At 38.9% G+C, this 12,252-nt stretch overlaps 1 protein-coding gene across 6 annotated transcripts in view; it reads right to left on the reverse strand.

The window, feature by feature from the left end:
- COL19A1 (collagen type XIX alpha 1 chain) overlaps positions 1–12,252 on the reverse strand; it is a 208,568-nt gene that overhangs the window by 95,369 nt on the left and 100,947 nt on the right. For all 6 annotated transcript variants that reach the window (XM_087774800.1, XM_087774795.1, XM_087774797.1 and 3 more), the window contains 2 exons: positions 7,067–7,120; positions 6,350–6,385 (listed from right to left, as the gene is read on the reverse strand). In XM_087774800.1, coding sequence (XP_087630926.1) covers positions 6,350–6,385; positions 7,067–7,120 — 90 coding nt within the window. The remainder of the gene's footprint in view (positions 1–6,349; positions 6,386–7,066; positions 7,121–12,252) is intronic.

Raw genomic sequence — 12,252 nt, forward strand, 5'->3', positions numbered from 1 at the left:
CGTCTGCAGAAGTGAACATAAGCAAAAACTGGCACATGATTTTTCAGAAAGAATCATCCAAAATACTGCTGCCCATTATAACAGCAAGAATGCTGGGATATCAAACGCCTCCTCTTCGGAGTTCCGTATAAATGCCAAATAATTACAGTATGACCGAAGTACTGCATCAAATGAATTTGTGAAATTCCTAGGCAATGCTGCCAAAAATGAATTTTAGCTTTACACAAATAACTGCCGAAGCTCCAGGGGTAAAGCTGCGTAATTTGTTGCTGATGTTTGTTTAGGGAGGAGAGAGCCAAAAGTGACGGCGGAGCTTGCCCAGGCCTGAATCTGCAGCTTCCTCCCGCAGCCGCCTCCGCGCCGCACTTGTGCGCCAGCTTCCTTCGGCTCGATTTAACCAGACCTAGGAGCCGACATTCCAACTATCTGTTTAGTAAGCAAGTCTCGGGGACTTCTGTCTGTGACCGACTTAAGCCTCGACTTCTGCGTAAACACTTGGTGCCATCTGGATGAGTATTTTATAACTCCTGAAAGGGATAGGTTCGCAGGAACGTACGGACGGACGCTCGTTTTCCTCAGGAACTAAAAGCAGCGTATCGAGTGTCAAGAGGAATAGTTATCATATATTTTACAAGAGATGGTTGTGCTACCTTCCCTCACCTGTCACTCTTCTGACACGGCACGCACAGGCTTAAGCTGGGGATACCAGAGCGGGCAAGCTGCGGAGCCAGCTGTGCCCCTGCAGAAAACAGTCCCCAGCTTCTGCCACTAAATTCCACATTTTGACAAAACCACACAACAGAGCAGTATAATCCCTCCCGTTTATTCTCGGAAGGGTCCTCGGCTACAGTACAATTTATCAGGGAACTTAAACTTTTAAAGACTAAACATATCCCTGGATAAAGTGGGCATAATTAAGGAGAAAAGTTCAAAATATATTCCCAGCATGCATTATAAGACACTTGAAAAGTACTAAAGAAAAGAGACATCTAGTATTTACAGAGCAATTCAGAAAGAACATACCAGAAAAAATAAAGATGGCATAAAGAAAGGATAAGAATCAATCATGACTTTGGACTAGTCCCATAAAGCTAACACCATAACTGAGGAGACAAAGTAAATACATATCTCTTGACTTGTGTAGTATTAACTGACTCCATAGAAACACAGAAAAACTTTACATCCTTACTAAAAGTGCTTAAATATGTCAAAGTTAACGATCCGAGCCACTAAAATGTGTCTGCACGAATAATGCATGAATCAAACAAATATTCTTAGAACTATTGAAATTACAAATTTCATTAGGATTTTACATAAAGCCTATAATTTTTTTCATATATTTGTTTTTACAGCCTAGCACATTTTGCACTACAATGCTGTTTCTTTTTTCCCCTCTAATTCATCATGCAAGAATGATGATATTGTATTAACAAGACTTCTGTACCTGCCTTAAAGAAATGTACAGAAACACATGGGCTGCAATTATAATCCCATCTCTATTCACTGCAGAAACACATAGTGAGGCATACAAAATTTCTTTCTGAATTCTCTGCTGTTGCTGCAAGTGAGAAGTTTTGTTAAGGGTGCATGCCTTAGGATTTTGGTAGAGATTTTCTGTTAACTGACATGAACCAGGAGTATTCAGAGCTCTACTTTTTTTTCAGTGCAATGCACTTTCTGAGCTATGAAATTTCCATTTCAAACTCAAAATCATTTTTGCCTCTTAAAAAGCAGTCATATTATTTACCCTGTTTTGCAGTTTGTCATATGCTCATCCAGCTGATAGGTTGTTACAGCTGTTGGGTATTTATGAATTCTGCCATGCATACTGTCTCCAAGTATCTCTCATTCCTTACGGAGACTATAATGGCTATATCTGTCAGTTGAACACTTTTAAAAATACACCTTTTTCCTCCAAGTACCAAGAACTTCATTCTCTTCTGCATTTTTTCACGTTGGAGGGCCATGCGTGCTTACTGTGCTCTGAGCAGCGCGGGATTTCCTACACATCAGGGATGCCTGAAACACTTTTAGACACAGGGTCACTGACATCTTTTAGACTTTCACAGGTACCAATAGCACAGACAAATGAAAAACCAAGAGTTTCTACTACTTACTGTTACATGCTTCTGCAGATTATCTACAGACAACTCTCTACGGACCGAAGGACCACCAATCAGCTGTTTGGGAATGACTGCAGTGAAGCAGTCTCAGCCTTTTGCCACCTTCACACTCCCCATGCTGAGGACAGGACTGTGGTGCACGTCTGTGTGTGGGGAGAACGCTCTGGCCCTGCTCAATGCTGCTGATGCTCTAGTTTTTACTGAGACCAGCATATACGGTAGACCTTCTCCAGCTTATTCCACTGGTGTATGATTTGTATAGAAATACATAGGAATGGAAGAGCTGCACAGCGCAGCAGAGCTCTGTAATGCCATCATTTCCCACCTGTCTCAATACGCAATTGCACTGGGGCAGAAGGTTGACGACCCAGGCCCAGTCGTCCAATCTGAGCAAAACCAAGTCCCTTTCAATATTCCCTCCCTCCCTGCCCAATTGCATTTTGGAGCTATTTCTAACAGTGTGTCATTATTTTCACTCCTCTTCCCTCCCTGCCCTCCAGCATAATAATTCATTTTGCATTTTGATAAAAAGAAATAAATAATTTTCACATTAGGAAAAACTAAAAATGACTGTAAGTGGGGGATAAATTTATGACATTATCCATGAGTCCCAAATGAATGGAACATTTTAAAACTTTGCTTTAACAGGGTTCATAACTGAAACACTGATGTCACATTTTGGCTGTAACAGCATGAATGGTCCTGACACATTAAGTTCTCATTCAGTGTCACACAAACCTTGATACTATCTGACCTATTACTTATTCACAGCAAGATACGACATCTTCCTTTCATGATTATATGTCGTAAGAGTCACAGCCACACAGAAGTCACACAAATAAAACAACTCTGAAGACTGGATTTTCCCTGAGCCACCACCATTCATGTCATTCATCTTCTTTTAGCTCTTGCCAACAGAAACGCATGACTATTTACAGTGGCGGAGAGAGAAAGCCTTCCTGCTGGGCCATATATTCCTGCAGTGTTGTAATCTGTCTTCAAACTGCTAAACCAATTCACAGTCACTCTTGTCTCTTCTCTCAGTTAGCAGCTACACAAAAAAAAAAACGTTTCAGTACATCAGTTAGTAACATCCCTCTGAAGACTTGTGTCTGCTTTCCTAAAATTTAAATGTTTCCTTTTAAAAAGTGTGAAGACGACCATCAGTGGATGTACCAACACAGAGACATCTTGCTATGCCTGAATCAACTGAACTGAAACATTTGCACAGCAGTTTATCATCAAAGAAATGTAATTCTTTGACAGTCCATTTTACGAAAGTGAATCACTTAAGGTACAGAAGGAATAAGTTCAATCCATTTGAAAGCAGCTTCTGACTTGCGATATCATGCTACTAACCTCCGAGTATGACTCTTACGAAAGCTAAGTGTCCACAACTGCAACTGAAGACAATGAATGCATTTGAAACAGGCCTAACATATCCAGGTGCTGCTATCAGAACGGATGCAGTCATTTTGCCATCATTTACACAAGAAATGCTCAAAAGGACCATTCCATGGTCCTATAGCGCACAGAAAATAGGCATCCTCAATTCTTTTTCCTGTCTCTTATGTTCAAAAGCATCCTATTTCTATTTCAGTGATCCCTTCAAGGCCTATAAGAATCTATCTGAAGCAAGATCTACTCCAATCCATCTATTCCAGTAACAATCCTAGAATCAAGGTCATTTACTAAAAATATTTCACCGTTTACTCTTTCAACAGACATTCTGACTGTATATTCAAGAGCTGAAGGACATAATTGGCCCTGTTTACTCCTAGAAAGACATGAACTGTAGCAAACAGACACTGATCTTGGGACACAGCACTAATTTATCTCCAAGAAATCAAGATACCGGATATTTAGATTTTCTAATCCAAAAACAAGTACCATAAAACATGGCAACTTAATTTTGAAACCTTAGAGTAGAATTTATTTTTACAGTATGGGTCTCTGGTTACATTGTTCAATGTTTGTCAGATCTAATGGAGATCCTTGTTGCTACCGTCTTGGAACCGAAGAGAGTGAAAAGACAACATATAATCATTTACTTTATGAATGATAGTTCTTATGAAGTTTATTTAGGATTACATGGGTAATATGAATGGTGTAAAAGTAGTTCGTAACACTGACTCTGGGGGAAGAGCTATACATGCTGTAGAACTACAGCCTAGGAATTCGTGAGCTTTTGTCTTTGTTTTCATTTTTGCAATGCTCTTTCGCACCATTTTCAATTGTTTTTACCCAACTGGACTGTCCTTAATGGGAGGCCTTCTCATGTCAGTTTGTGAGCAAAATCACTTGGATTCAGACAGAATTTTTTACTTTTATGAAGCACAACTTGCCATGGAGAGTTTTGGGGACATTTCTCTTTAGGCTTTGTACATGCTTGGGGCACAGATCATTGCAAGGAAATTAAGAACATCTACCACCTCTACAGCACTGTCTAGACAGAATACAACCAATAGGCAGGTCAATTCTCTTTTCTGGCACACAGGCATGTACCAGATCCTCAAAAGAAACTGTTAGATCCATACTCCAAAAGTCTTTCCTTGATACCTGAAAGACAACAAATCGTCATGTCTGACCTCACATATTCTTTTTTGCAGGTAAATTACAGGAAAGGGAATAAATGAATTAGTGACCAAATTTGCAACTTCCTGAGTCTTGTACACGACTTTTTCTATAAAGAAATGAAGATACCTATCTGCTTTTTTCCTCTGAGAATTGTAGAAACCATAAAAAAACCTTAAATTATTGAAATATTGTTCTTCATAAGAATCTAGTAAGTGATTTTCCAACATTATAATGTTGCATTTCTTTTTCCTTTCCAGTCTGTGTTTGTTATGCATATCTGGTCATTATGTAAGATAAAAAAAAGTTGTATAGATGTCCAGACCATGACATGTAACTCTGCAAGCATTTGAAAGGACAAACTCTGAACAATTTTCTATTCTGTGTGAAAAAAATTTTGCAACCTCTTTTTCTGGATAGACAATGCTTCATACTGAAGCATATGTTATTCTCAAATGTTATTAGACAATCACTGAAATTTAAATGGACTATAATTAAGCCAATACTGAAATTATTTTAATTATTTTTTTTATCGGTAGCAGCATTACCGTGTAATGCAAGGAACTAGAAGCATATGACATGTTTCATAAAAGACCATGGTCTATGCTTTTGTGGTATCAACAAACGGAGTGAGCGCAGGCATGTGAGTTTGTGTGTGATCAACAGCAAATATCAGGCTGGATGGGCTGGCAAGTAGGTGGAATGACCTAGAAGCCAGGGGAATATATTTATATATGTATGTATGTATGTGTGTGTGTGTGCACGTGTGTGTGCGTGCGTGCCTCGGGGGTTGAATTTTCAGGTACCAGTAACTGGAGAGACCAGGAGCAGCAGCATCTACTGGTTAGGCTGTGTGTCAGCTCAGCTACTAGAAGGATGCACGTTGTATAGGTGTGTATATTTCCCAGTACCAGACCATCAGCATGATCAGCCAGAGAGGGTAACAGGATGAGGCTGTTGGTGCTGTTTGTGTTTGTGGGAGTGCTGAGTGTGTCCATCTGTGTTGACCTGTGTGGTCAGACCTGTCTATACATGTTGTACATGTGTTTGTGTGCCTACTGGGATTGCACGCTCAGCCCTGCTACCAGTTGGATCTGAGGGCAAGGAGCTGTGGAAGCCTCACATCTATCTGGCTGCTGGATGCATCCCCACATCCTTAACTTTCTTAAAATAGGGTCCTGTGTGTCAAATTTGAACACATGCATGCTATATATATAATAGAGTGTTGCACATAAGGCATTGCACTCATAACTAAGTAGTTAATAAAATAACCCGACAATAGAATATTTAAAATAGCTTAAAAAGCATTTATTAGCTTTGCAGGCTTTTACTGAAAAATGTTCTTCACTAAAAATAACAAGGGAATTCTTTCATTTTAACCAGCCTATACTATCTATACACAGAATAAAAAACCAATATTCTTGTTAGCGTTTGGTAAGAAACAAGATGTTTTAAATATGCTTATTTTCTTTATATTTATAAAATTCCCTTTTCCTTGTTTTACAATTTATATAGAAAATGCAGAGGCATTCTAAAGAGAGGGATTTGGCTCTTAGATTTAATAATGACAGTATTTACATTGCAAATAAGCTAAAAACTGCAACATTTCTTAGTGATTTTCTCTCATCTGGTTTTGTTTCACGTGTACTTACGCTCAAGGCAGTTGGTCCCGGAGGTCCTGCATCTCCCTAGTTAAAACAGGAGAGTAAGTAAATTGGCAATCTCTTTCGTTATACATATTTAACCTCTAGGCATTTTAGAGGATATGCACCACTGCAGAAGTAAATTCAGTATGATCACCAAACATGCTCTGATTATGAAAATATATGAGTAAAGCAATATTCTTTTTCAGTAATGGCGTAGATGTAGACAGTTCACCACAGGTTAAATGGAAAAAAAAATGGCAGGGCTCTGCATAAAGGAATTACAGCTTAAAAAAAAGCAATCCTTCAAAACACATTTGCATATGTTAAATTACAAGCTGCAGCTTACAAGCACAAGGTGGCCACTGAAGTCAGTGTGACAGCTCACAGATGTAAAGACATCTGACTGTGTAAAATGTTCACAGAATTAGGTCGCTGAGGTACGAATCACGCTGAACCTTCAGGTTCAGCCCATGGGAGCAAATCAGAGCACCCAGAGAGCAACTGAATTTAGCCTCCTGCTCTGAATTCCTTCCAAAATTTGTTGTGATAAAGGGTACTTGTCTTCCATATTTGCAGTTCGTTTGTATTTATATTCTTCAACCCTTAAGTTACACAAATGGCAGCAGTGAGTGTTCGTCACACGTAGTTAAAGCAATGTGTTCAGTATTGAAGAAGTATCACACACATTCACATATACATACAACTTTACAGATAAAATAGTACCTTTTCTCCTTTAGGACCAGCCACACCAGGACTACCAGGGTCACCTTTTAGTCCCTGAGCAAAGAAGAAAAATGCATATTTGTTGTCATCTGTGGAAAGCATTGGACAAAATCCTGTAGTGCTGTGAATTAGCATATACTAACCAACTAAGCCTTAAAATACTATCACATTATTACTACTACTATCTCACAATTCTTTATTTTCATTATTTTGTGAAGAGAGAGACATCTATCGAAGACTGCATGTGTCTTCAACACATAAATAAACATACAAAGACAAACTATCTACTTGATCGTGCCCGATTATGGCAAGTAGCGTGTAGAAATGCGAAGTTCCTTTGCAGTCCCAGTAGGTCTGTGTTTTGCATGGCCAACAAAGATAAAATGGAATACTAGAGAAAGTACTAGCACATTCACTTAACCTCTGCTAAAACTGGGAAAGAGGCAGGGGTGGACAGAGAGCTGTGGATTCTATGTTTCAAATAGCAATACTGAGCTGGTCAGCTACCGCAGAGTACAGCTCAGAGCTGGTGCACATCCTCCAACGCCCCAGTCTTCACCAATGTTTGGAAAGGCAATTAGAGAAATAATTGAGTCCTTCATACCTCCCTCCTTAGTTCTGCCTTCAGCTGAAGAAGCAGATAATACCGCCTAGTCTTACACATTACATACACAGCAATTTCACAATTGCAGAATCATAGCATGGTTTGGGTTGGAAGGGACCTTTAAAGGTCATCTAGTCCAATACCCCTGCAATGAGCAGGGACATCTTCAACTAGACCAGGTTGCTCAGAGCCCCGTCCAACCTGACCTTGAATGTTTCCAGGGATGGGGCATCTACCACCTCTCTGGGCAACCTTTTCCAGTGTTTCACCACCCTCATTGTGAAAAATTTGCTCCTTATATCTAGTCTGAATCTATCCTCTACAATATCTACAATACAGCTGTTTCACTAACATGTCTCACCAGAATTACTCCCTAAAAAATCTTTAGCGCCCAGCACATAATCTTTGTCGTCTTCTCCTTGCTGCAAAACATATAGAAAAGCGAGAGGTTTTGAAATGTGCCCAGCAAATTCAAGCCATTCTGCAGTAAGGAATGAACTTAATTCTGATGCTGGACCAATCTACCAGGAACTACTTTTTGTTTAAGCCAAGAGATTTGTCTTGTGCCTTCCCTCTGATCACTGCTTTAGAGGCATGCGACAGGAGAGCATGTACATCGTAAGTCAGAGACAGCTCTACAGGTTCAAAGATTTTACTTGGAAACCAAATGGCAATAATGTAGGCAATACAGGACCAAATAATGAGATACTCCACAAGCAGGCCACCATGGTTATTATTGTGGAGGTTAAGTATCTATTAAATAAATAAATGTCGAGGATAGAAAAGATTCATCTACATCTGAATTAGGGTTTACTGACTTAAGTTCTTCCCAGCCCCCTTTTTGCCCTTGCAAACTCTCTTCCTCAGTTTGCAATAATTGGAAAGATAGAGACAACTGGCATGAAAATGATAAGTAACATCTGTGCCTTGGTGGGTACAGAAACATTAAATCAGTGAGTGTTCTAAATACTGCATATTTGTGCAACTTCACTTCCTGCTAAAATTACACTAATTCACCATCTGGAAGGAACATCATTTAGAGCTATATGAGCATTTAAGTACCCACTTTGGATTAAATTTGTGGTTGTTGTAAATACCCCTGATTTAGCTTTGATTTGTCCTTTATTAAGCTTGCCAAATATGTAATAGTTAAATCAGAAGTAGTTTTGCTATTTGAACTTAAAAAATGTAATAGGCAGATGGATTCAAAAACCAAGCCAAAAAATTGCTTTCTTTTTACAATCTGCGTATTTATGACATAGTTTTAATATTATCTCCATTTACTACATTTTACTTTTCACCTCCTTCTGAAAAACTGCATAAAACACAACCACTCCATATTCTAAAAAGACATTTTAGGGATTTTTCAGGTACGCAAACCATATGGATGTGGTTCAAAATCAATAATAGCAAATCAGCAGTGGTTTGAGTTTAAGAATTAGCTCTTAGGCTGTATATTTACAGGAGAGAAAAGATAAGGGTAAAAAAAAATCTGCAACTCACAGACAGCGATATATATCTGTGTGTGTCTCTACTGAACATAAAAGACAACTGCAGATGAAAGATACTGAACCTAAGCCATGCACTGTCAAACTATGAACCTCATTTTTTCCTAATTGGTGTGTTTAAAGCTTTTAGTAGTGTTTCTGCAGTGCACCTGGGTGAGGTATGCAGTTTAACAGCTACTGCAGAGATGATGACCACAGAGGTCGACCTCACATAAAAAGGACAAGGGGAAACTACATATTTGACAACAAGCCTTACAGTGTTCAAAGCAGTATTTTGGAATACCCAGGAAGGTTTTTATATGAAGTATATTATTTTAAAATACTTGAATTAGCTTTCCTTTGCAGTTTAAAACCTCAAGAAAGAAAAGTATCAGAACAAAAAATTGCTTAAAAGGTTATCCCATTAGAAATATTTCTTGTTCTTCTACACATTACATATCTTTTAAAAATATTATTATCTTAATAAGTTCCAGACATAGTGAATACTTGCAAAAACACATCTGGTACTGCACCATGCCTATTCTTTCCTACAGCCACCCTTTTAAAGCTGCCGAGATGTTTAGCTGCTGCTGACTGTCTCTGAAATGACATAAGAAGTAAGAATTCCTGTGCTAAGTCAAATCTGCCGTCCCTTCCAGCGCAGTACAGTACAGTACAGTATCCTGTCTCTGGCAGAGACCAGGACAGGATGCTTCAGTAAAATGGATGTGGTTATCTAAACAGGTATAATTTGGATGATTTTAGAATAAGCTTTAAATTAGAAAAGCTCATTTTCTGCAATATTTTAGGAGAACGAGGTCAGTTTTGAAAACAACAAACTATTTTCTATTGATCTAAGGGGTCTGTTACCAGATTTGCCAAAAATTTAAGAACTGAGTAAAAATTCCAGCAGCTCTCATAACAGAGAGCAAACTAATTATTGAATTCTATCCTGATCTAATTCTAGCTTTTTGGGAACAATATAATAATACACATTTGTGAGTTCATGAACAGTCTTCAGCTGGTGTTTTATCTCCTCTGTAAGGACTACAGTTTTGGTTTTTTTACAGGTCAGAATAAACTTGCATTATGGTACCTCTGTGGGTGCCAAAATGTAAAGTAAGCCTTAGGATGTGCATGGATAAGGCCAACTCAAGGCTAACAAGATAACAACATGAGAAATGGCAGAAATGAGAAATGTTATATATATATATGTATATTTAATAAGACAGGTATTGCTGTAACACAATTGCTGACCAACAGAGAAATTACGGGAACAAGTGTATCACAAATATCAATAAGTGTGTAGAGTCATGGGGTCAATGAGGGAAAGATTAAACTAGAGGCAGGCTTTTTGTCTGGAAGGGAATGACAATGGTATTTCTTCTGGTGGAAGGAATTTAAAGGAGAAGTTACCATTTTGGTTGACACTATTTTTGACAAATATTTAACCAGACTTTTCTGTGATATTAGTTTACTGGAGTCTTAGGCAGCCTACAAAACCAACTGGATTAGCAGAAGAAAACAATTAAAAAACAGTAACTGTGCTTTAAAGCTCTAAAAAGGACTGTGGTTTCACAAATTCTTCAAAGGATGAGATTTTATTAATGGTGTCCTAACACTACTAGCATAAAAGGCGACAGTTTTTCTATTTGAATTTTCCTTTTAAACCAGTGACAATCTCATAGAATGTTTGCCGTGCTCTAGAGTTCCATGGTGAAATAAAAATAACTTTACTTACTGATGTGATAAATATGTTCCTTACCAAGTCTGAGAACATTTTATTCATTCAAAAGAAGCGCCAGGTATAACCAAAGCCAGAAAACAAAACAGTTTTTCATTTCCTATGTTTCAGTCATTTGGATAAGATCAGAACAGTCAAAGATTTTGCAAGAAAAGGGAACCAAACAAAATTTTCCCCTAAGTCAATTCTTTTGGGTCAACATGACGATCTGCAAACCGGTACTACTACCATCACTAACAAAAAGAACAGAAGATGAACAGAAGAGAGGATTCACAGCTTGCTGCTTGTGCTGGGAAATCACATCCCCTATGCCTGTAGTGTCTCAGGAACTACCCTGTGAAGGAATCCGAGCCCCTAGGAATATCATCTAACCTGCCCATCAAAATACAGCAACAACTTGAACCAAGTACACACCTTCTGTGAGTACTCTCATGTAAGCTACGGGGGTTATATTAAAAGGGAAATGTGTGTTGGTGCTTGCACAGGATGGGGAAAGCATCCTGTAATTTAAAGGAGTCTTCTTCTGCAAATTAGATTTTCTTGCAGACTTGTCTGTTGCTTTTAACCTTGACACTGTGATATTCAGCTGGGTTTAAAAGCCACACAAGGGATTTGTAAGGGTTGCATGAGCAGACACCTCTCCAGCTGAGACTGACTAGCTGGCAATCCCTGTGATGAAGACTCTGCAGCCCAAACAGGAGAGTCTGAATGACAGGCCAGGGAAGTTTGAGGAAGACTTTCAGCAGTAGACTGACAATGAGCTGGTCTGGAAGCAAAGACAGAAGCCTCAAGAAAGCAAGGGTAAGGAGAGGAAGCTTACTGGGAAACCGTTACAGAGCTGCCTGAGTGTCTAAGGCTTGTGCTGCCTGGCAGCAGACAACTGGACTGAAGGGTTTCCATATGGATTGGAGACCAGAGGGACCAAGGGCAGCAAGAACCAGGGTTCTGTGTAACAGCTCGCTGAAGATAAACTACTGAGATGAAGAGACAGGTATCAGCCACAACAGACAGATATCAGCCTCAGCAGTAGTGTTAGAAGACAGGGCCCACAGCCTTTTCTCAGCTGCTAGTTACTTATCCACAGCTGGGAAATATCTGAGAAGCGCGTTAACCTCTCACCCTGAGACAAAATGTTTACCATAATAACAGACATGAATTTGATCAGAGAAGTCTGAAAAAGAGTACCAAAATAACTGAACTGTTAGCTTTGCATGAAATTATCAATAAGAAAACTCTTTCTAGAGTTCAGGAACATTAGGAAAATTGTTTTGTTAAGAGTTCCCTCCAAGTAAAACATGCTTTTTTGTGCCCTAATGCTTTAGTTGATGAATTCTGACTTAACATGCTCTAA

The sequence above is a fragment of the Nipponia nippon genome, unplaced genomic scaffold (assembly GCF_047370975.1).
Source record: "Nipponia nippon isolate SJK-2023a ecotype South Korea unplaced genomic scaffold, ASM4737097v1 scaffold_4, whole genome shotgun sequence".
Classification (NCBI taxonomy): domain Eukaryota; kingdom Metazoa; phylum Chordata; class Aves; order Pelecaniformes; family Threskiornithidae; genus Nipponia; species Nipponia nippon.